The sequence below is a fragment of the Nilaparvata lugens genome, chromosome 2, assembly GCF_014356525.2.
Source record: "Nilaparvata lugens isolate BPH chromosome 2, ASM1435652v1, whole genome shotgun sequence".
NCBI lineage: Eukaryota > Metazoa > Arthropoda > Insecta > Hemiptera > Delphacidae > Nilaparvata > Nilaparvata lugens.
The window spans coordinates 19,512,238-19,538,386 of NC_052505.1; the positions used below are offsets into that span (position 1 = coordinate 19,512,238).

Below are 26,149 nucleotides of genomic sequence, written 5' to 3' on the forward strand. Positions count from 1 at the left end.
GATCTCTATAATCAACTGCCGAATTGGCCACCTTTTTCGGACCTTTTATTAGTTTTTTTTAGCTTATCCACTAATGACAAGACACGTGTGTTGAACATGTGGGTGTACACATTTCGTCACACATTGCTCTTGCAGGGCTCGCATGAAATTCCAGTCTCGACTGGAAACATCATGCTTGGCCCTTCAATCAGTCACTTCCTGTCCTCGTGAAGTAAACAGCTATTTTGTCATAGTCATTCAATCTCAGCTGTTTTCCATGAAATCAAGCCGGTAAACAGCTGTTCGCAGAACAATTAAACATGTGACTCTCATTACAGCATACTCGACTGTAATGAAACCATATGTTATCTTTACAGTCGAGTATTTTTCCTAGTTCCGAAATAGGAACAGCAAAACTGCTACAAAAAACCACCTTCAGCGCTCCAGGTGGAAGTTTTGTCAACTTCCACAAAATTCTTGATTCGGAATTTGTAAACTAGATTATGCTTATAGAATGCATGTAGTAAGTTCAGCACAAGCAGGTAATGTTTTCTATTTCTCAATTATTCTTCTTTAGATTATTATTACAAAAAATAGTGTACGTTACTTGGACGTGAATGTCTTTTGTAGTGCTTGAATAAAATTCTACTAACGCCTCGACTAGAAACATCATTCTCGCCTGCAAAAGACCCCTTCCCGTCCTTGTGACGTAAGATACTATTACCTAATTTTAATGGAACTATTTTTTCATTTGTTGCAGCGGATGATATGATCGAGGCAGTAGCCGCTGAGAGTTTGTGCAGATTGAGCAGAGGAAACATGAAGCTATGCGCAGAACTGCTCATCAAGTGGAAGCCTCGAAATGGAAAGGTGTCATTGCAGCTGATTGAGCTGATGAAGGTTTTCATTGCACGACTAAAACCTGTCCGATGGCTCGAGTTGATGACGGAAAACAATCTAATCAAAGCTCAAGGTGAAGCATTTCAAAATTACACTAACACCTTTAATTGTACTGATTTCTACTCTCATACGATTTGAGACTTGCCATTCTATGTATTTTTCAAATTTTATATCAACTTATAGTACTTCAAGAACTTACGAGGCTAATTTATTTTTCTTTCAGTTACCTTGAAAAGTGACACCATTCCTGCACTGATTACAGAACGCAAAGAATCACTTTTCCGCTCTAGTGCGCAAAGTATTACTTTGCGTACTCTTAATACTTTGCGTATTATCTTGCAGCCATCCCAATCAACTGTTGACATTGTTTGCGTGTATTTAGAATGCGAATTTGTTCTGTATATATTTTTTCTGATTTTCAAATAAATAAAAATGAGAACTCATCAAATTATACATTTTGAATATTATTAATTATTCTTTATTTCAAATAATATTTTTTCATTCATAAATTGATTTGGTTGAAAAATTATTTAGAAATTGAGATCTACTCAAAATTATTAAAATTTTCAAATCAATTGGATTAATTTAATTTTTTAATTTGAATAAATTATTGATTATTAATTTCAATTGGACTATCAAGTTTAAAATAAATTAAAGTTGTTATTAATAACAAAATTATACAGACAAACATTTGATGGATTTCAGCCATCATTTTACCCATAATCAACCACTTCTCATATTCAATGGTAACTGTAGGAAAAATTTAATGTGAAATACGTGCGCAAAGTTCCTCTGCTGCACTCAAGAAACCATTCCGCCCTCGTCTACGACTCGTGCGTGAACGTTTCTTTCGGTGCAGCAAACTGTCACTTTACGCACTAGTTGCACAAATAACTATTTCAATCTCCTATTGGCCATAAATAAAAGAGGAATGTATATAAAAGAATAATTTTTCCTCTAGTTACTTAGTATGCGTCCTGTATCTTCGCCTTTGAAACGTCAAAATGTAGGCAAGAAATGGTTCGCGGGGTAATATTCCCGGCTTTCAATCAATCAATAATTTTATTCAAATCAATACAATAAAAGAAATAAAAGAAATCAAATCACAATCAAAAATAAATTTCTAATAAAGCTCTACTTGAAGGAAAGTTAAATTGCTCACATTTCTCGCTCCAATACGTTTAGCCTTTATAACATTCCTTTGAGTAGAGCTCAAAGAATTTTCAATAGTTGTTCGGAACACTTGGACATCTTCTTTTGATTTTCCCTTCCCAATTCCGAAGGACTTCATGTGATTTCGTCGAGTAGTATGTGGTCCAACATTTTGTAATTTGTGCTTGTAATTATCCCCATTATGTGGTAGTACATTACACAGACATTCCATTCTTTTTTCTTCAATTTACTAATTTACATCATTCTAATCTCTAGTATACTCATGCTTTCATGATGCCTTACAATAATTATTTAGAGTATTGTAAAATATTATATTCTACATAATTATATTGTTCAATAATTATTATACTCTAGGTATTATATTGTGCATTGATTTTTTAGTGTGCATCTTTCATAGTGAATTCAGTTACTGTATTTTTATTATTTTGATATATAACTGTATACTTCTTCTATTTATCATCTAGTTCATTTTCTATTATTTTATCATTAAAATAATAATTATTATCAAACGAAAGTTCAAATTAAATGCTGTAATTCACCCTGAAGACTTCTGCAACTGCAAATATTGACAACAGGGTAAACAGCTTGATGGAAATTCGATCCCAAGCTGACAAATAATTTTTGAATAGTAGCGCTCATCGAATTTCCATCTAGCAGTGTGTCACCCTGTTATCAATATTTGCAGTAGCAGAAGTCTTCGGGGTGAATTACAGCATTATTTAATTTGGATTTTCGTTTAATAATTATTAATCCATTAGCATTTGAATAATTGCAATATCTCAGTAATTTCCATCTGTAAAATAATATTATTATTTAATTTTCCAACATTTTATTTTTATTCAAATTTTCATAAGTTTCATCTTCTTCTTTTAATAGAAATTCGTATTAAGTTGAAAATTATTGTATTGTATGATGGAGGCATGATGGTACCTCCTTCTACCTGTTGTTTCATTAATAAAAAATACTTAAATTACTTGCTTGTAAAGTGTGACTTTTAATTTTTCAGGCCAAAAATCTCAGTGAAGTGACACGGAGACCACATTACTTGCCGCTATTTTGTGAACGCTAAGTTCCTCAGAAGTTCAACGTTTCGTTTTTCCTGTAAATATCTATAACTTTATTCGTAATTCAATATTTTTATTATTCTTTACGTATTGAACAGATTGTTGAAGTGTTTTCTGTTCATGAACAAGTTGGTGCAAGTGTGCTGTTATTACATTCGTACAATGTATATCCCACTACAAAGCGATCACATGATTGAAAAATCATTATGTTATAAGGTGATATTTTACTAGTTTTACATGAAGGATGATGATGATGATGAGTTTTGAATACTGCGAACAAGCTCTGTGGTAGCGACAGTTACGAATCAGTACTATAGTGTGGTCCACGTTATAATGGCAGTGGAGAAAGATGGGAGAACAGCGTTGCCGATTCTCTGCCTTGCCACTGCCTTCTATAAAATATAGCTGATATCGGTATTATCATAATATCAACTGTTCATTCCTGTTAAAAAAGTAATTGAGTTAATGATAAATTTTTATTATTGAGATTGAATACTTTGTTAATTAATTAAATTTTTACATTATTGATAAACGTTGTGGCAACGTTGCCGAGTAAGAAAATATTTTTATTTATTTATTGTTTAAAACACTATAATCATAATATAATTATGACATTGGAGGAAAAACTAGGCTGAGCCTGTACTATTTCTCTACAAAAATTTTGATAAAATTTTAATGTTGTTCAAATGTCAAGGTAAATAATAATAATAATATCGAGTGACCTGGCTGGCTCAGGTCTGGTGTCAGAGTTTTCAGGTCGCAACTGATCAATTTCAGGGCCTCTGACATGACCTAACGACTGCTTTTTAGGCAGCCGGGACCGACGGCTTAACGTGTCCATCCGAAACACGGGAGTGGCCCGCGATAAATATCTTGCCCGGGCAATATATTTAAATAAATGTCAAGGTTATGAATTCGCACACTGCTTTGTCACTTGATTTTCGGTCCAGGAATGTAAGCTTTGAATTTTGAAGGTTGACGTAATACTTCAAATGAATCACAAAGAAATATTCCATTTATTTGAAAAATTTGAATTTTTCATTTAAGTCTGTGCAAAGGCTAAAAATAAACTTTCTACTCGTGATATTTTTCTAAGTTTCTCGATTTGTATATCATCAAGCTATCAAAATGAAAAAGGTTTCTCAGGAAAACATTTTTTCTTATCATTACTTTTTGAGATAAGAGCGACTGAAGTTTGAATTTTTGGGACAGAACATTTCAAATTCGGTACGATATAAATCCATGAGATTTAGAGGTTGGATTCTTCGTGGTATTGTTGATCTAGTAAAACAAAAATTTTCTGAAAATATTAATTTTTGGAAAAGTTATTTACCAAAAATAACTCAACTAAAAGCTATTTTTGGTTATTTTTAGTAAATTGAATAACTATCTTAAAAATTAATATTTTCGGGAAGTTTTTGTTTTACTAGATCAACAATACCATGAAGAATCTATCCTCTAAATCTCATAGATTTATTTCTTACCGAATTTGGAATGTTCTGTCCCAAAAATTCAAACTTTAGGCGCTCATATCTCAAAAAGTAATGAACAGAAAAAAATGTTTTCCTAGAAAACTTTTTCATTTTGTTAGCTTGATGATATACAAATAAAAAAACTTTGAAAAATATCACGAGTAAAAAGTTAATTTTTAGCCTTTGCACAGCCTTAAAAAAAACAATGATGCAATACATGCGCTCCGCACCAATTGTAGTAGACTTGAGAAATAATCAGTGTTAAATTAATTACAACTGGTGCCACTGAGGAGCTGAGAAACATCGCCGTACATAGTCCAAGTTCCCTAATGGGGAAACCGGACACGTTTTGTCAATGATAATGAGTAAACATTCTGTAAAGTAGAGAGTTTCCCATAAGGACTTTCCCATCGTTTTATTTGGAGTTTAATTCATTACTATTAAACATTTTTGATTGTAATATAAGTCCTGTTGAAGCTCCAGAGGTTAATATGAGCGAAGAAGGCTTTCAAAGCAGACAACATTTTTCCTTTTTAGTTTCAAAAGAATACCTGAGCTGGGGGATTGTAGGCCGTGTGAAAAGCTAATCTAGTCAATACTGGAGATATTGTGAACAACATAAGATCACCTCACTAAGAAATTGAGGCATCTCCGTTAAAAGGGCTAATGCTAAGAGTCCGGCAACTGTGGGAAAACATTTATTTTCACTTGCCTGTTGGCTAGTACGATAGAGAAAAGATAGCATGTGAAGATATCCCATGGTATAGAGCGTGTTATATTCCAAATTCCTCTGTTATCTCAAGACGAAAAATATATCTTATTGAGAAATAAAATATTATTGATTATTTCAGAGAATCGGCAACGTTGTTCTTTTATCTTATTCCTCTGCCATCATAACGTGGACCTCACTATAGTGTTATTTCCTCCTAAAAATGTATGACTGACTTCCGTCATAGAGTACAAGAAGATATCCCAAGGTAAGGATATCCCAAGGGCGTTTATGTTCAAAATTTCACTGTTGTTTCAAGCCGATAGTCCTAGTAGTTCATTTTTCGTGAAGCTATGTGACGCTAGTAGTCTCTCGTACTGTGCCGTTCTTTCACTCTCACTCGGATAAAACAGTTACAATAGACAGTAGTTGACAGTAATCGGCTTGAAATTTGGAACATAAACAACCTCCATGAGCACAAACAACCATGGGATATCTTCTTATGATATATTTTCTCTATAGTGTGGTCCACCTTATAATGGCAGTGGATGAAGATAGAAGAATAGCAATGCTGATTCTCTGTATCAATTAATTATATTTCTACACTGTCAAAAACATAATTGAAATCGTTGTGGACCTAGAAATGGGTAGTACCACCGGCTTTGTCAAATGATGGACAAAGATAGCAAAACCAAAGTTGATCAAATACTGTCATTATAACGTGGACCTCACTGTATGAACAAACTCATTAAGAAGTATCAGTAAATTGTGCTGTAAATCATTTCTCCGTGTTACTAATAACCGCATTAAAAACATTGCCAGCTACTCTATTTCACTGCCACAAAATTTCGATCTCAATTATTTTGAAAATAATCTATTTGTAAAGCTGTTTCGTAGAGCTGTATATCTAACTGAATACAGCACTTATTGAAATTGCTGAGCTCCGTATAATCTCTTGTTTGAATAGCATACATTTGAATATTATTTCGAATTAAGAAGTGACGAAGGAACTAACGAGGGAAATGTTTTTATGTTGGTTATTAAAATCTTCTAAATCAAAATGATATATTTAATAAAATAAAGCAAGCAAACATGTAAATTTCGACAGCTAGAACCTTTTTGTTTTAAGAGATGAGTTTTCTTAAGGTGCATTTTCGTTTGTGCGTAAACTTCCGCAGTCGACGACGACAAGCATTGTTGACATTCATATTGTCCAAATTTCAAGTGTGCTAAAACAGCTGATCAAATAACTTTTCATTTATTTGTCTTTATTATTAAAGAATTAAACATTTCTAATAATATCAACATATTGACATTATTTAAAAGTATAAGCTCAACCTGCCCCACCGTCATGATAATTGAACATAATCTTTCAGGTTATGTAGACAAATCAAAATCTACCCAATCTGAGATTCTCTCTGTCAACGACGGCATTTACGCACAAACGAAAACTCAGCTTTACTTCTAGTTAAAAAGTGTACTATAGTGTCAGTGTGTAGTGTGTTTCTAATCTTCCATACCTCCCTGCCCACTGTGCATTAAAACTTATTCTATTCAAAGCGATATTTCAGTTTATTTGAAGTTTATTTTATGTTATTTGAATAATTTTTCATAATGAAACTAGTAAGATAAGCTACTAGTGATGTTTTTCTTTCCATTGAGTTATACTACATATGATATTAACTATTTTTGGCATCGGCATTTTATAAATAACTTGATTGATTCAATATGCAGTGATGAATAAGTGTTATATTTAAATATAGTTTGGTATTTTAATTCTTTTAAATTCAAAGTTTCTAACTTAGGCCTATTTATATTTTTGGATGAAAATTGATCTAGGACGTTTTACAATAGAAAAATAACCTATTTTTTGGAGATATTATATTATTATCAAAATTTGGGAATGGAATAGTTCAAGGCCCGCCGCGAAGTAGGCCCACGCTAATCTACGAAAAGCAACCCACGCTGTGGGATGTTTTGTAAACCATTGCTATAGAATTATTCATAATCAATCAGCTGACAAGTGCATTCATTGCATGTATTACACAGATGTCTGGAGAAGCCTAGCAATGGTTTAAGGGCAGGTCACACCGAGCTCGCGTCCGCGGCGGTAGCGAAGTCAAAAAACTCGTCTTCCATGTTATTAAGTTGTGCAGGTCACACCGAGCTCGCTACCGCGGAGGTAGTACCTCGGCGGTAGTTTCACTTCACGAGCCAGGCGAACTTTTGAAACGTCTCCTAGTGGGAGTACCGCTAGCGGTAGTGAGCTCGGCCTGACGTGGCCATTACAGAACATCCCACGGCGTGGGTTGCTTTTCGTTGATTAGCGTGGGTCTACTTTGTGGCGGTCCTTAGTTGTTCCTTCCTTATCATATTTTTATAATTTGAAATTATATCCATGAATAAATATTATAATTATAGTAGTCAAAACACCCTGCATCCAACTTGTTTGTAGAAATTTCTCTTGTTGATTTTTTTCAAATATGGACTTTATTTTATTTTTATTGCTTTGTAAAGGTCGACAGTTGGTTCTCGAAATGAACTATTAGGAAACATAGGCCTGATTGCACAAAAGCCGATTAAATTTTAATAGTAATTAATTTCACGAAAACCAATCAGAGAAGGCTTTTTTCGACAAGGAGGCTTCTCTGATTGGTTCTCGGGAAATGAATCACGATTCAACTGATTTCTGTGTAAACGGCACATAGAGAAGTATGATTGGTTGGAAATGTCTGATGAATAAGTAGGTTCAAAACATTGTCTTTTATTGGGTTGACTTAGCCAACTCGAACTGTGTAATGTATTTTTATAATGTAACTTTGGATTCTGTATTCGGATATAGCTGGTATTCAATGATATTTTCCAAATTAATTATTGAGTTTATTCTTTAGCATACATTCAAATCAAATAATGTTTGTTGTATATACACTTAAGGAACTGTCAACATTTAATTTTAAATTCACATAATTCATCTGAATGGATGGAACGTTGCCATTTTTTATTACATTTATTAATAATGAACATTATTGTGAGTACATTATAATAATTTTTGAAAGTGTGATATTCTGTGTAGTATTTAGTGGTACCTATGTAATAACAATAATTAAGATTATAATTAGTCGTAATTATTTGCTCGTTATCTTTTTGAGTTATTAGATTAGAATGTTGTAACTTTAATTTCTTCTCAAAGACCTTATTGTCTAATTGTGTCGTAGTTTTATCATAGAATTTCTCGTTCATTATTTCCAACCAAAATACTCTTTTACTGTCCACTTTTTAATGAAATGCATGCTATTTATTCCAATTTATTGGGAATAAGTAATTTATCTTTGGTTTTTGTTCAATCTTCAATATAAAAACACTGTCTTGTATTGAAAAGTGTATATTGTAAGTTGTATATTGTGTGTATATTGAGAGATATGAACGTAATCTATGGATGTTTCATTACTATTTCCACCGATCAGCTACCTAATAGCTACTTATAAAAAAAAACAAATCTTTAGATGTACTTTTTCATTTTCTGAAAAAATGCTATTTGTAATTAAAAAGATGTTCGAAAAACATTTCCTTGTATCCTTGTATTATTTGATTCAGTGTTCTAACCCCCTCCCCCCCAGACCTCTGAGTAATTGAGCCCACCCGAAGGTTTTGTTTGTTAAGTCGGCGCACGTGTGTAGCTTCACATTTTTTTCCACTTGCCGATAATATTTTATTCATGATGAAGAGAGAGCTCTCAAAAAATATTACTGCTTTTGATCTATTCTTTGTAAGTAATCCATGCTCTGACACGTGGTCATAAGCCATAAATGAGTGGAGATGCTAACTTCATAATTCATTTGAATCCCGGCCCAGGCAAGATATTTTTCTTGAACCTCTGCCATGGATGGACATGACAGGTCTTCGGTCCCGGCTGCCTAATAACTGCTGATAGATCATGTCAAAGGCCCTGATATTGAATCAGGTGTGACCTGAAAACTTTGGCACCATACCTATCAGCCAACTAAGTCACTTGATATTATTATCTATGCTCCACATCAATAATACTGATGGGCTTCTCATATTCATCAGACAAACCTAAACTCAATCTTAAGCCCGGTTGTACAACAGCCGGTTAAATTTTAACCGTGATCAATTTCACGAGAACCAATCAGAGAAGGCGTTTTTGAAAAGAACATGGAGTTAATCACGGTTAAAGTTTAATCGGCACTTAGCCTCACAAATCTAACCTTAAAATTGTTCACCTGCAGTTCTTTATCTCTAAATGTGAACATTCAGATATATTGCAAGACCGTAAAATTTTACAATGGAGAATTCAACGATTCTCTTCTATTGCATTGAGATAGGTTGCTCTGAAAAAGATTCTGATAGCTGTCTGTCAGCTATCTTTTTATTCAATCACAACACATATTTACTTCTATACAATATCATTTATCACAATGATCTTCATAATCATGGATATTTATGATCAGTATGAGTTTGAGAAGTTGAAAAGTATTATTATTTCTGAAGGGCGTTTCCAATTGTTCTGTTGGTAGACTTGAAAGTGTAGAGCAAGTTGTTGCAGTTGTCGCTTCCTTGCTTTGCTATTCCTATTGTTGCTTTGCGTTTGCCGATTGGCAGTTCTGTTCTTGTAGTGGTTTGTCGTTTCAAGTTGAGCTTTCTAGAATCCCAATCAATGTTTTGTGTTTAATTAATGAACTTTAGCTTCATTTTACATTGCTAATGATCTAAACAACGCAATAATGGCGGAAATAAGATACACAAGAAATCTCTTTTTGAGATGTATGAATATTATTTACCTATTCGCCTTTACATCGTTGTACGTGCAGATTCCCGGTAAGTGACTTTTTATGTACTTTTTAAGTTATTCCATAAATTAATTTAGGCTACTATACCTAGTTTGAATTTAGTTATTAAACAATTCTATTTTGAAGTATAACAGGTAAAAATAAAATATAAGTTATTTAATTTTATGTCAGCACCTTAATTGGTTTGTACAATGACCCATGTTTAATGCAGGAATCACAAATCAGTTCCTCCTGATAATTATTAACCTTTTTTTCAAAATTGATGAATGTAATTTTGGAAATGAATATTCCGATATGAAATTTTGTGTATACCAGGTAGATAAAAAGCAACCGCTAGCTATTGTTTTTACATCAATGAATCAACCTAACTACGCTCAAAACTTCGCTAACTTATTTATATTTTTAAATTTAATCTAAAAACTGCTTAGTAAGCAGTTGTTATCATCGTAACATAATAATTCAAATTAACTATAATTATGTTTGAATTTAATTCTAAACTTTTTTGGATTAATAATATACAAGCTTTAAATTTTAATTAGCAGGTGATGTGTCATCTATGTTGAGAAAGCGGCCCACCGGTCTCTGTGCCGGTTGCACAAAAGCCGGTTAAATTCTAATCGTGATTAGTTCCACGAAAACCAATCAATTACCATTTTTTGTGTTATTTAGGACTTTATGGAAATAACGGAATTCTGCCAGCTCGCACTCAGCTGCTGGCCAAAGATGGAACCACCCTTGCTGCCAAGATGCACACCAAACCAACATTACTGTGGCTGGCACCCTACATAGGACTCGACACTGAGTATATGATGGATGTGCTTTCTCTTGTTGGCATATTTTTGTCTTTCACTGGGTAAGTGAAATATTTAGATTCATATAAGAAATATTTAGTAAGTAGATTCATATTTGTCTCTTTCAATCCCATCTCTCATTTTTAGTAGTAGCTATCATTTTCACAGTAGAAACATTTAGATTCTGGAACATTTTCCAGAGTAATTTATTATAAATATAGGCTACAGGGTGTCCCACAAAAGCAGTTACAGCCGAAGACCATGAATTCTAGGCTACTTGAAAATTGAAAAAAATGTCAAGTAAAATTCTCTTGTATCAACCTTGATTTCCGAGATATATAGCCTAGATCTTTAGATATTTTTGAAAAACGTCAATAACTAGAAAATAATACTTTTTGTGTAGTTGAGAAGTTGATATTGTGGTAATTATTCATATTGAATGAAAAAGACTAAGAAATTGTCAAAAATCACAGATTTATTGATACTTAGACAGATCGGTTTCGGTTATTACACCATTGTCAATCTCTGATAACCATTGTTTATCTAGAAATAATAGTCAAAATCCAATTCTGAGAATATGGTTGGAAAGATGAGGGAGAAATTCACAATAAGATTAATATAGGTAATTTGCCTGTTTGACGTTGATCAGCGTTCAAACTGTTTGAAATTTGGCTTTGAACGGGACGTACGGTATGTACTTTTTTCATGAGCGCTCATAAAAAGTTCAAAAAAGTCGAACAAATTAAAAAATTATTATTAAGAATCCAATTCTGAAAATATGGTTGGGAAGAGGGCGAAATTTCCAATAAGATTCATTAAATTTGTCCATTTGTTTGACTTTTCTGAACTTTTTAAGAGCGCACATGAAAAAAGTAGCCTACATACGTCCAGTTCAAAGCCAAATTTCAAACAGTTTGAATGCTGATCAACGTCAAACAGGCAAATTACCTATATTAATCTTATTGTAAATTTCTCCCTCATCTTTCCAACCATATCGTGCTAATCGTGAATCTTATTGGAAATTTCTCCCTTTTTCCATCCATGTCCTTCGAATTGGATTTTGACTGATATTTTATCGTTATTGTTGTTTTCAAAAATATCTAAATCTCTCTATATATATCGAAAACTATAAGGTCGATATGAGAAAATTTTACTGGACATATTTTGTTGCAAATCGCATGTAGAATCTATAGTTTTCGGCTGTTACACGAGTTACACCTTTCGTGAGAAACACACTCTGTCTACATTTATAGAGGATTGCTCCTTACTTAATTTCCCGTTAAACTAATGACTAGAAATTGTTTTCCAACTCATCACAAAATTTTTCCGATCATCAATATTTCCCGTTAAACTAATGACTAGAAATTATTTTCCAACTCATCACAAAATTTTTCCGATCATCAATATTTCCCGTTAAACTAATGACTAGAAATTGTTTTACCAACTCATTCAACTCATCACAAAATTTTTCCGATCATCAATTTGTCTCTAAAACTTATTTTTTTATCATATTTTAATAGTTCCTCGCTGAAATTTCAGCCATTTTCGAGTAGTATTTATTCTATAGTAGTTTGAGTAAGTTAGTGTTGGGTGTTGCGTCTAACATCATACCAAAATTTGTTCAATTCCAACTCCTTACCTACAATTCACTGGCAACTCCTTACTATACACTGGGCTTTCAACCCTGCAGAGACAGTAATTGACCTTGATTGTTATTGTTTCTTTTTTTTGTTCTGCTTCTTTCTATCTTTCTAGTTTTATGTTTAAGAATTAGAAGTATTGTTTAATGCGATGACGCATTCATGAACAATATAATATACATTGTATGTCTTGAATAAAGAGATTGATTCAAGAATCAAGAATTCTTTATTGACCATAAAACAACATTACAAAAATGTAAGCTGTAGGCTTCGTCTTTTATAAGTAAAATATCACAAATTGGACTATAAAAACTATCAAATTTACACATACACATTAAAATATCCCAGGTACTCATTAACAGAATAGAAAGCTTTAGACTTGAGTCATTTATCAGCAGCAATACAAAACGTTTTCAATGGTAACTGCTCAACATTATCCTGGTAGTAAGTTAATTATGCGAATTTTTAGGTACTTTAAAGTTTTGACTAAAACTTTTCAGAGTTTTAGTAGCCTAAATCTAACTGAATCTGATTGATTGATCAATGTTATAAATTGGCGCAAAAACTCAAATTATTTGCGCTTGAACTGCATCAACGCAGTTGGAATTCAACAAGTCTTGGTCTAATAAATACGGACATTCAAAAATTAGCTATTAAAATATTACCAAAAAGATACATCAGATCTTGTTAACGAGAGTTATGATTATCATGGTTAGGTCGAAAACTTATCAAACTGCTTTCTATGTTTGAGACATTTTAAAACTTCTATTTTGTACGCATTTCTGATTTCTGAGGACAGTATTCCGAAAGATTAATTTATATGTTTACAGATAATTATTGTATTGCTTTGAAAAAACTCAACGTTCACAGTATTTATATTTCAAGTATGAATTTTGTATAGGAATCAAAAATAATCTATTTGGGATCGATGAGTAATTCAGTGGAAGGTTTGATTGTATGTCAATGCATTGAGTTGAGTCAGATGACGCATAGTAGTGATACATTGAATAAATGAATACACTTAATTGCCTAGACTCAGATAACATAAATAGTCTGCAGTTTGCCAGCAGAATAAAAGTGTAGGTAGAACTGTTTTCCATTCGGAGATCATTAGCATAAGTAGTGGGAAAAAAATTATGAGGACTATGTTCTATTGTTGAAAAACTATAACACATGGTAGCCTATCAAAAACACAAATTCTCAACTACACAAAAAGTGAATGTTAATTCTCTAAAAACATTAATGTAACGAATAAATGGGAGGATCCCTGGGTATAGATTGTATTCATTTGTATTGATTTATTGATATTAATTATTAAACTTACCTTACCAAATTTAAATCTTAATCTGAACTGAAAGATCATGTTTGAGGAAGTTTTCCGGTATCAGTAATTATATAATTTCAATAAGTTATGCTCTTTTATTTACTCATAGTTGAGAACTTATCAGACAGTAAGTAATCAATTCAGTTAGGGCAAAAGTTTATCTAGCCTTAAATTATAAATGATAATTTTTTCAACAAATTTAAATGTTTGTTGTTGCATTCCAATTCTTATAGCTCGTCACTTTTTTCTATCGTAGTATTTTATTTATATTATAACTGAACTTGTTACTTATTTATACAATAAAACTTGTACTGTATTGCATTGAATGTTTTAAAATGTATGAATTCAGGGCTACTTTCTTGTATTTATAAAATATAATTAATTATAGTACACTTTAAAAATAATAATACAAATTTTAACGTAACTACTAGTTTCGGTGATCACACCATCGTCAGGTTATAAATATTTACTAATAAACGTTATTTATGAAAATAACAAAACTATTAGTAAACATTTATAACCTGATGGTTGTGGGATCACCGGAATTAGTAGTTGCGTTACAATTTGTCTTATTGTTTTTCAAAATTTTATTAATATTCTAAAGGGTACTATAAATCTATTTTATAAATGCATTAAATTAATATACAGGGTGATTCTTAATTATGGTAAAATAATTATTTAATACGTGATATTAGAGGTCAAAATAAGAAAAAAAGTTCTTATAAACATATTATATCTATAAACGCTTCATTAGCGAGCTATACAGGGTGAAAGATTTCGCCCGGAATTCAGTTCCTCTGGTGAAATACACCGATGCTGAATTGTTTGGGGACTAGTTTTTGAAAAACTTGTGCTGGATTCATATGGAAAAATATCTGAAAAATTGAATAAAACTAGTCTGGAAGCTGTAGTGTGAGTAGTTTTTGAGAAAAAAGTTGAAATATGCAAAAATTTCAAGTAAAAAACACAGACTTCTACGTTTGATGCCCAATAACTTTCTTTAAGTTAAAATTATTTGTTTACTGGTCATTAAAGAAAGTTATTGGGCATCAAACGTAGAAGTCTGTGTTTTTTACTTGATTTTTTTGCATATTTCAACTTTTTTCTCAAAAACTACTTACACTACAGCTTCCAGACTAGTTTTATTCAATTTTTCCATATGAATCCAGCACAAGTTTTTCAAAAACTAGTCCCCAAACAATTCAGCATCGGTGTATTTCACCAGAGGAACTGAATTCCGGGCGAAATCGTCCACTCTGTATAGCTCGCTAATGAAGCGTCTATGGATATATGTTTATAAGAACTTTTTTCTTATTTTTACCTCTACTATCACGTATTAAATTATTTTATCGTAATTATGAATCACCCTGTATATAGATAAACGGGTATTTAAAACTTTACAATGAATCATTATAGGTTTCTCTTTATTCGGTTGATAGTTGTGAGTTATCGCAGTTAATTATTTGCTCACGTAGCGATTTTCAAGATTTAAAATACACAGCTTCAAGCTCCGGCCACTAACTAGAGGACAAGTTTGTCGAACGGACTTGTCTTTGAACGAAAAAGACATTCGCGCGAAAGGCTTTTAACAAAAAAAAAAATGGTTTGAAAGCAGCTTCTGAAATAAAATGAACCACTTGAAAATTACAAATATAATGCTGCAAAAATAATCTAACCACAGACCAGCGATGAAAAAATAAACTACAAAAAGTCGAAGATACAAAACCCCCAACCTCAAAAAATGTTGTTCGCTGATGACACAACATGTATGAAGAACATGTGTGTTCACACATGTTCAACACACTTGTCCTGTCGTTAGTGGCCACCCTTAGAGGAATCAAAAATTCCGTATGCGTTGTCTATCTGATATGAAAGAAACGATTGAAAAATTACTATAGATTCTAAAGGGTTATCCAGTAGAATTCACGGAACGATTCAAATGTTATTTCTGGAGTAATATACTTACATAGGTATCCTTTATTTAACTAAAATTCCTGAAAGTGCATATTGAAAATGTATTATTATTGAAAAATACAAAATTTTAATTTAATGAATTGTTTTACAGCTAAAACATTTTTGCTACTCTTGTTTCAAAATCCTTGATTTATCATTCTTATCAATTTTTGCAGGTTCATTTCTCAAAAGTTTTGTTGTAAACCAATATTTGCGGCTCTTTGGTCTCTTTATTACTCATTGTACCAAGTTGGGCAGACATTCATGTGGTTTCAATGGTAAGTCAGGCTTTAAACTGTTCTCATCTATTTTTCATTATCTGATAACTTAAATTTATGCATTAATTTTTACTATTAGCTATAGATTATTAGAATAAGAGGTTTATTGACTCAGTTGTTGTGACTGCGAGTCTCAAGAGTATACTAGTTCTTCTGAGTATTGAGTGAGTTCTCTAGAGTGTACTATAGTCATCCGCACGAGAATAGTCCGATGGAAATTAGAACAGATCAGTCCCCCTCACCCCTATAGACGTTGCCGATTCGTCAGGTGTATCATACAAATATTAATTAATTCTCATTAATATTTAGCTGTAGACAACGTTGATCAATTCTTGTTTGGCAACGTTGCACTTATGTGTTCCTATTTCCATCGGACTATTTTCGTGCGGTTGACTATAGTTCTCCTGTTTGAACTTGGTGTCAATTTTAAAGAGGGGCGCATCTGCATGAATAAGTGTTTTCTACTGATTATACAACTTAAATAAGCCACGTGTGTAGGTGACGACTTTCAGAACTATTTATGTTGCTATTTTTAATCTAATATCAAACGGAAAAAATTAGAATGGTAAGCTAGTTGTTCATTTTAATGCTTTCCATCTTCATGACGACTGAATATTGCAGATTATGTTTTTTCCAGTGAAAAATTTCACCAAATTTATTGAAAATTGAGATATATTGGTGATGTCAAGCTTCCCTGTCATGCGATGATACTAACTTGAATGACCTGAAATCTATAAATCTGAATTGAATAATTCCATCTACAATTTCAACGTTGAAACCACACGGAAAAAGTTATTATGAATTTCTAATCATTAACCCCAAAGAGACACACTGGGGTGTTTCACACGCCAGGGATTTTTTTCTCTTCTGCAGTTGACAATATCAAACAGATGGAAATTCATGCCCAGTCTAAATTAGGTTTGTAGTATTGTCAACTACTCTCCACCACTTCCAGTCAGTAATAGCATTCTACAAGGTCACCAGCTCATCTTGTTCTTCGTTTGGGGTGTCTAACACCCCAGAGTGTCTTTTACGTAGGACTTTCATAAAACACTTTTATTACAAAGATTTACTTGTATTGTCACTACGAATGTGGTATGGGATGATGGATCAGATTGGAATAAATGCTATGATTCTCTACAATTTGAGATTCAAAACAATAAAATGAAGAGAAGTGAGTTTTTGATGAAGTTGTCATTGGCAATGATCAAGCCATCCGTTCAAACCGGATTAGGAGCTCCAACACTTAGGCGGAACATACGTACTTCTAAAATTAGTATAAATATTGATAAGCAGTGCTCTACTTTTGATTCCTGTATGCACTTGGAACAAAAATAATTAAGAAATGATGAAGTATGGTCTAAGTACTTGTTTTTTTTCATATTTTTCAAAGAAAAAAGCAAAATTAAATTGGGGTGTTCAACACCCCAGTGTGTCTACCGTGTTAGCATAAAGTAAGTGTGTCTCTGTAGGGTTAATTACTGGTTATACTTTGACGTAGTATAACTTCAAGTGGTGAAACTATGTTCTGTATAGCTAATAATGAAAACGAATGATTCATTCTTGTGAAATTTATCAATTTCATGATTCAATTCTCTTGTATCATATTCTATCTTATACTTTCCAATTTTGTTAAATAGACAACATATATTTGGGCAAGTATAGCATTTCCAAGTGGAATGCGAGTAGAACCTGAAAATACATGCTCTGAATAACTTCACTGATGCGTCTTGCCGATGAATTAAAAGACCCTTCTATTTTCATATTTCATATAAATTTCACTATTTTCATATTTCATATAAATTTCACTATTTTCATATTTCATATAAATTTCAATCGCATACAAATTAAAAAGTTCAATAAACAAACTGTGTTATTGAGATGAAATATCTTGTGTTTATATTACAATATTATTCCATTGTGGTAAACCAAAACCACCGTTCAAGGTCGTATCACGTATACTATGGTAGAGTAGAGAGTTACTCTCATTTTAAGTTATCCAGTTCGGACTTGTCAGACGAGTAGGTTGATTAAGTTTTTCTTCATCTTTGACCACATAGAAACTTGCAAGCAGATCTTATTTCATCTGCTAAATACCTGCTCTAAACTTGAATTCCAGCTTTTAGATTGACAATTTTTGTATTCTATTTTTGTTTGCAGCTTTCACCTCAAAACCAAAAATGTATCTGTAAATAATATCAAATCTGTTTTATCAATTTCAATTACCTTGAAATATTGAAAAAAATGTCAAGTTGCCTGATTTTTTTTAACACTTATCATATTAACATTAATTAATATAATATTAATTATTAACTTAACATTATCTTATCATACCTCAGTCTATAGGGGGGATGACTCATTCTCATTAGAGTGAAAATCCATTTCTCATCTGGTTATCTTACATTAATCCTTCAATACAATACTCACGTACTAACATCACAAATAATAGGTACTAAATAAATAAAAAATTTGGTTTTCAACTTTCCTAAATTCTAAATTCCTAGTTTATAAATATTTTGGACTCAAAATTGGACAAAAAACGTGAAGTGTAAACATAACCTTGTTATGTGCACGGTACCAAATAGTCTACCTCAAAAATCAGTCAAGAATAAAATTTCAACAAAAAATGACGTAGTTCTTTGTACTGGCGAGGTCTCAGGGCTTAAAACAACAAATTTTGACAGATCTTCTCCAGTTGTAAGTAATAAAAATTTCATCTTTCTAACCAGAATTGATAAAAGTGAATCTAGTGTTTCAGTTAAAAAGTTCCTATCAGATAGACATATCAATACAGTTGAATGTACTGAACTGAAAACAAAGTATGATAACTATAAATCTTTTAAAATTGAGGTGTCTGCTGATGATGTAGATGGACTACTGAGTGCCAACTTTTGGCCTTCTGGTGCTCTTGTCCGCCGATTTTTCGAGTCAAAAAACCCTGTTATGAACTCTCGTGTTTTTTTAGGGAAACAAGCTCCCCAATATCATCGCCTGTGATAACTGACTGTGATAGTAAAAATAATGACTTTACTTTAGGACATTGGAATGCACAGAGTGTCAGATCCAAGCAGGGTCTTCTTTCTATGTTTATTGAAAATCATAAGCTTGATTTTTTATGTGTGTGTGAACATTTTTTGACTGAGTGTGAGTCTGATTTCTACTCTCACATTTCTGATCTCAAAATAGCATCAATATTTTGTAGAACTTTGACCAGGTGTGGTGGCGCTGCCATTTACATACGGAATGATATTGACTTCACTGAAATTGATGTTTCGTTATTTTGTAAAGAGCTTGACTTGGAGGTGGTTGCTGTGATGGTGCCCACCTACCATATAATTGTTGTTTCTCTGTACCACTCGCCTAGTGGTAATTTTGACAGCTTCTGTGATCTTTTTGAACGTTTGTTGTTATCATTGAATAGACACTCTAATAACTACAGTTTTGTGATAGCAGGTGATTTCAATGTGAATTTTATTTGTGATGATCAAAAATCAAGGTATGTCATAGAGCTTTTGAAATCTTTTGGCCTATACATCACTTGCAACGAGCCTACCAGAGGACCTTCCTGTTTGGACAATGTTGCAGTAAGTTTTCAACAGGATGTCTGTGAGACAAAGGTGATTGACCTACATGGTGATGACCACTCTGCACTGGTGTCAAATTTTTCAATGTCTGGCTCTTCCATGGTGAGTGCTGCAACACCTACTTGGCATGCTAATTATGTTTTCAGTTCAAGGCGTGTGCATGAAACTGCTTTGATTCACTTTAAAAATGACTTGGCGAGAACATCTTGGGATGCAGTATTTCAGAACCCAGGTGACTCTGGTTTACTTGGGAACTTCTTCAAATTCTTCCAGGAGAAATTTGATAAATTTTTTCCAGAAATTCTCAAGACATACAGCTCTCGGCGACCACAGAAGAGACAGGGCCGTATGAAGAGTCATCAGGAGTGGTATAATGATGATCTTGCTGCGATCAAGGAAGTTATGTTGGCTCTAAAAAATAGGTGTGAAGGTGGTGATGATGGTGACGGGAGGAGATATAGACGTGCTAAATCCATCTACAAGAAGCAAGTTGAGTTGGCTAGGAAGGTAGCAACAGCAGCCAAAATTGACAATGCTCCAAACCGCTGTAAGGCAGCCTGGGATGTTATAAATTCTCATCGTTCCTTGCCAGTGAGAAAATTGGAGTTTGCGAGTCCGGATGCATTCAATGATTTCTTCATTGAATCAGTGAATAGCATTGTAGGTGAACTGCCCACTGCTGCTGCAGACCCTGCTGAACTACTGGCTGCACGAGTTCCAGCAGTGCATGCACGCCTCTCATTCTTCCGCCCCATCACTTCATTGGCCCTGAGGAAGATTGTCAAATCATTCAAGCCATCGAAAAGTCCTGATGTGTATGGAATGTCTGCATTCATGCTTCGTGAGGTGATTGAGGAAATTGTTGATCCACTTGCTGTGGCAGTTAATGATTGCCTGAGGACTGCCATCTTTCCAGACTTCTTGAAAACATCTAGAACCACTCCGGTTTACAAGAAGGGTGACCACCAGAGCCTAAACAGCTACAGGCCTATATCCATCACTCCAATCTTTGGTAAGGTGGTTGAAGCGGTCATCAAGCCCCAACTTGAGGACTTCTTTGAGAGGAATAACCTTTTTTCAGACATGCAATTCGGTTTTCGCAGAGGGAGGTCTACTTTTGATGCGGTAAATCGGGTTGCTGAACGGATTGGTTCAGCATTTGAGGATGGTGAATCCCTGGCACTGACTCTTTGTGACCTAAGCAGAGCATTTGACTGCGTTGACCATGGAATTTTGTCTGATAAGCTCCATTACTATGGGATTGTGGACTCAGCTTTGTCTCTATTGAATTCCTACCTGACTGGGAGGGCACAAGTGGTGTCTCTTGGAGGAGCTTCTTCCAGCCCACTTCCTGTGAATTTTGGAGTGCCACAGGGTTCAATACTGGGACCAATCCTGTTTATCATAATGATAAATGACTTGGACAACAACGGCTCGACTCTGCTATTTGCTGATGATACGTCCTTATTGTCATCTGGAGTGGACCTACAGCATGTGCTAGAACTGTCAGCAGAGCATCTCCAATCTTCAACCTCATGGTTCCAGGCAAATCGCTTTCAGTTGAATGAGAACAAGACACAAAATATAATCTGCAGTTTGTCTCGCAGCCTGCCAGCTAAACAGGACCCTGTAAAGCTGTTAGGGTTTGTCTTGGACTCAAAACTGAACTGGGCTAGCCACATCCAACAAGTGACCAGGAGGCTGTCGCGAATTTGTTTCTTGTTGCTGAAGCTGAGGGGACATGTGACAGAGGCATATCTGGTAATGACTTACCATGCACTTTTCCACTGCCATATCTCCTATGGTCTGCTCATGTGGGGTCATTCAGCAAGGGTGGTGGAAGTACTTAAGCTGCAGAAACGGGCTGCACGGATTATAACTGCTAGCGAACATCGAGCACACTGCAAGCCCCTTTTTGTAAGACTGGGTATTATGACAGTTGTCAGCCACTTCCTTCTTCTCTGCCTGCTGCATGTCAAGAAGAGTCAGCATGGTCTGTTGACCCGGAATGATGTGCACCATCACAACACTAGGCATCGAGAGCTGCTTGACATCCCGAGGGTACGTCTTCAGAGGTCGCAGGTGTGTTATGGGAGTGCAGCTTTACGCTACTTCAATAGACTGCCTGCAGGAGTGAAGCAGTTGGATTTGCGTGATTTTGAGAGAGTGGTGACCGGATTCATGAGAGTCAGAGCCTACTATGAAGTGCGTGAATACATGAGTGATGATCTGACTCAAATTTTAACTACTTAGTCACTTTCTGCCATCTTGATCTTGACTTGAGTATGAAAGTGTTGTTTTTATTGTATAATGACGCCATCGATCCCACAGATGTGGGTAATGGATGAAGAAGGAGGTATATAAGGTATAACCTATTTTTGGACAATTTCTATCTAAATTTGGAAAAGGAACAGTTTTGGGCTTTAAGCCTGTTGTTCCTTCCCAATCATTCATAGTTGAGAATGATTGTATCTATTAATGTATAAATAAATAAATAATCATGATTAGTTGCAGGTTGAGTTCAATAGAATAGACAACTTTATTGTGTTTCAAAGGAAAATCAATTGATTTTTTTCATAAATTACCGTAAATGTTTTTGATATTTTGCAGGGATGTACTGCTGTTGGAAGCTGGTTTCCTGTCGATCCTGATATCGCCGCTCCGCTACAAGCCGGGCACGCGGAAACGACCGACGCCGGTGGCTGCCAGTGAAGAGGTCTCCTTCTGGCTTGTGCGGTGGCTCGTCTTCCGCGTCCTATTCTCATCCGGCATCATCAAACTCATCAGTGGATGTCCTTCCTGGTGGGGTCTCACAGGCAAGTTCAAAACTCCGGCTAACAACAATTTTATTCCACCCGTTCAAAAACATCGAAGATTTTTGAAAATGTATCTTTCCATAAGCAACAGATGCTCTTTTGTATCTTCTCAAAAGCAATCGAAAATATACACAATGGGCTTTTTGGAATTACGTCATTTTAGCACAATACAGTTTACAGTCCGGGTCCTGTTGCTATGTAGCTATATACTAAGCTATGGTATATATAGTATCTTATATATAAAGATACTATCTTTCTATATAAATCGAAAGATACTATATATCGGCTTATGTTTGAAAATTTCAGTGGAAGCCTATCAGGTGACATTCGTTCAACATGCTCTTTCCATTGTTGATGATACGTTGCAATTCTCTCATTCATGAAGAATCTGTGTGTGTAGGGAGCTTCCTCCATCTAGGATCTCTGAAACCTGATGTTTTTGCAAAGTCGTGAATATTACCCCGCAAACCATACCTTGCCTATGTGCCGTTTCATAGTCACGGAGGAAAAGCTACGGGATGCGTACTGTACTGACAGTTAAGAAAAGATAGCATAAGAAGATATCCCATGGAGTAGGGCTTATATGTTGCAAATTATACTGTTAACTCAAGCCGATAGTTCTAGTAGTTGTTTTTAGTGAAGCTATGTGATGCTGGTAGTCTCTCATACAGTGCTGCTCTTACAATCTTCACCGTAATTGAATGTCATATATTGCAGCAAAGAAAAAAGAACAACAAAAGATCGAACAAAACCTTACCTGAGAAAATTTTCGAAACCTTTCGCCAATGAAACAACTTGTCTGTCGAACAGGTGTGTTTGGACATGTTCGACACACTTGTCCTGTCGTTAGTAGTCGGCCTTGTATTTAAAAAGGCGAAATTCAATCAGAAAATTGAAGATTGCATGCTAAATCTATCTACAGTATTTGGAATTGTGAATTTCTGAGTTATTCAAGTATCTAAAAAAAGAGTTTATTAATTAATCTTGTCAATATTTATCAAACAAAAAGCTACAAGCGAACTACTGTATTAACTAATTAGGCTGTCGAAATTTGAAAAATATAGTAAAATATAACAAACAAAACCTGAAATGATCCTTAGTTGAGACACAATTAGCAAACTGGTCATTCAACAAGTTGGTTCAGCTTTGCTTGGTGACTTTAATGTATGTACCTTTTCAACCAACGTTTTCGGCAAACTATTGCCATAGACAAAAGATAGTATACGTAGTAAGATTATGGTATCTTTTATGTTCTAAATTTCAAGCCGATTTTTTATTAACTCAAGCCGATTACTCTCGACCAAGGTCTATAAATACAGGTCATGACACTCGTGTTCCTTATGGAGCGGCCTTTTTATGGGGTCTTTATGGCGGTACATTTCAAAATTCAATCCAATTCAATTTGCTCTTAACAAAATTTTGCATTATGTATTTTAAAAACAATATTCTAGTTCAGATAATATGTGAATTCAGGTTTTCGATCTTTTGATAATAAATGCTTCAATTATTCATTTATTTATTATTAAAAATTTTTCTTATTTTTGTAACCTAAGGATTATGATTCATAAGGCATTGGGACAAGACAGAAATATGCGAGGCAAACTGCAAAGTTCATGATTAATTAAATCTAAAAATCAACAATTCAGCTTCCAGTATTTTGGTAAATACTATGATTCTGTAGAAAGAATATTTTTTACAATTCCAATTACTAATAAAACGTCATATTAATGTTCAATCTACAATGATAACAGCTAAAAATAGATTTGAAATTAGTGAACTAAAACCCCACAAAATAAATGGCGTTTTGCGATGCATCACGGGATTGTGTTATGACCTGTATTTATAGACCTTGCTCTCGGCTACTGTCATAGCCACCTCTAATATATTAGAGGTGGCTATGCTACTGTCTATATTACTGTTTGGGTTGGATGAACGGCACAGGATGAGAAACTACCAGCGTCACATAGCTTCACGAAATATAACCACTGGGCTATCGGCTTGAGTTAACAGAGAAATTTGGAACATAAACGCCCTATACCATGGGTTTATGCTATCTTTTGTCAATGGTTCAGCTCTAAAATTATTCTAAGCATTTTTGTAATTGATGATTATTTTAAAGCCCCATATTATTATGAATTTACTATTAACAGTTGTAGTGACAGAATAATTTATTGTTACAGCCATGAATGTACACTTTGAATCGATGGTCCTGCCAAGTCCATTGGCCTACTATTGCCATTATCTGCCTACCTGGTTTTTGAAATTGAATGTGGTGTTCGCAAACTACGTGGAATTGTTCCTCACTCCCCTCTTCTTCTTCCCCCTGCAATCTGTGCGTACTGTCAACTTCTACATTCAGGTGAGCTGAACTGACATCTATTCATTCTTCAATAATTCTACAGTGTGGTCCACGTTATAATTGCGAATCGAAATTTATTACATATCACACAATCAATGGTTCGAACCCGACTTTTAAACTCGATCTATAGTGAGAAAGTTATAATGGCAGGGGAGAAAGATACCGATTCTCCGTCTTGCCACCGCCTTCTATAGATGATAGCTGATACCGGTATATCTGATGTAATGTAAATGATTCATTCTTGTTGAAGATTATAAATTATATTTTATTCACAACATAAATATATTCTGTAATTATTTTATAATAAATTATTATATCTCTACATCGTTGAAAAACGATGTGGCAATGCTGCGGAGCTATAAAAGGATAGCGCTTTGTTGAATGATAGACAAGGAAGGCAACATCAATGTTAATCAAATATATAATCCATTATCTCACTATAGTTATTCACACTTCCAATCTATTTAAGATATGATTATGGGATAAGAAAATTTATTAAAACGAGACAAGTGTCGGTTTATTCTATGAAGCAAACATAATTATACAGAAAACAATAAACCGACACTTGTCTCGTTTTAATATATTTTCTTATCCCATCTTCATATATCTTAAACATGTCGTGTCTAGCATAAGAGGACTAAAAGAGTTTTAGTTAATTCATTTTTTCATTTCTTTTGTTTATACAGACTGTAGTAAACTTATAATAGGCTGTTTTGGGCTTAATGCCTGTAGTTTTTCTTATTTTTGTGATTAATAAATAGATAATGAAATATATACAATCAGCAACAGAGAACTTTCAACTATGCCTCAACCCCTTGGACAAACAGCTTATATTATATTCTGTACAGCTTATACTCTGTAGCTATTTTATTTACTTTAATTGCATTACTGATGATTTGATTGTATGGTATGAGATGTTGTGGTATTTTTCCATAATTGAAAGAATAAGACTTTGATATTGTCAATACCACTCGAATAAATAAAAGTGGTATTGACAATATCAAAGTCTTATTCTTTCAATTGCATTACTGATGTTTTCAAACACGAAACCTCAATTTACTAAAATGTATTCTCCCGTATATCGTGAGTCTTTCTCAAATGAGTATTTCCTTAGAGAAACAATAGCGTAAGTAGATATCCCATGGTATAGAGCGTTTATGTCGCAACTTTTACTGTTACTCAAGCCGATTACTGTCGATTATTGCCGACTTTTACTGTTTTGACCGGGTAAGAGTGTATGAACGGCAGAATATGAGAGACTACCAGCGTTATAAAGCTTCACAGGAAAGAACTATGTGG

At 34.0% G+C, this 26,149-nt stretch overlaps 2 protein-coding genes across 3 annotated transcripts in view; both read left to right on the forward strand.

Annotated features, from left to right (window-relative positions):
- The window catches only part of LOC111049409, a 49,457-nt gene extending 45,729 nt beyond the window's left edge, over positions 1–3,728 (forward strand). For both annotated transcript variants that reach the window (XM_039420735.1, XM_039420736.1), the window contains 2 exons: positions 740–952; positions 3,059–3,728. In XM_039420735.1, the coding sequence (XP_039276669.1) occupies positions 740–952; positions 3,059–3,075 (230 nt within the window). In that variant the 3' untranslated portion in view covers positions 3,076–3,728. The remainder of the gene's footprint in view (positions 1–739; positions 953–3,058) is intronic.
- Positions 3,729–9,854: 6,126 nt separating this feature from the next.
- Positions 9,855–26,149, forward strand: part of LOC111049410 (lipase maturation factor 2) — a 34,400-nt gene continuing 18,105 nt past the window's right edge. Inside the window, exons 1-5 of the mRNA XM_039420737.1 lie at positions 9,855–10,133; positions 10,775–10,958; positions 15,990–16,091; positions 22,286–22,491; positions 24,672–24,850. Of these exons, the coding sequence (XP_039276671.1) occupies positions 10,040–10,133; positions 10,775–10,958; positions 15,990–16,091; positions 22,286–22,491; positions 24,672–24,850 (765 nt within the window). The 5' untranslated portion in view covers positions 9,855–10,039. The remainder of the gene's footprint in view (positions 10,134–10,774; positions 10,959–15,989; positions 16,092–22,285; positions 22,492–24,671; positions 24,851–26,149) is intronic.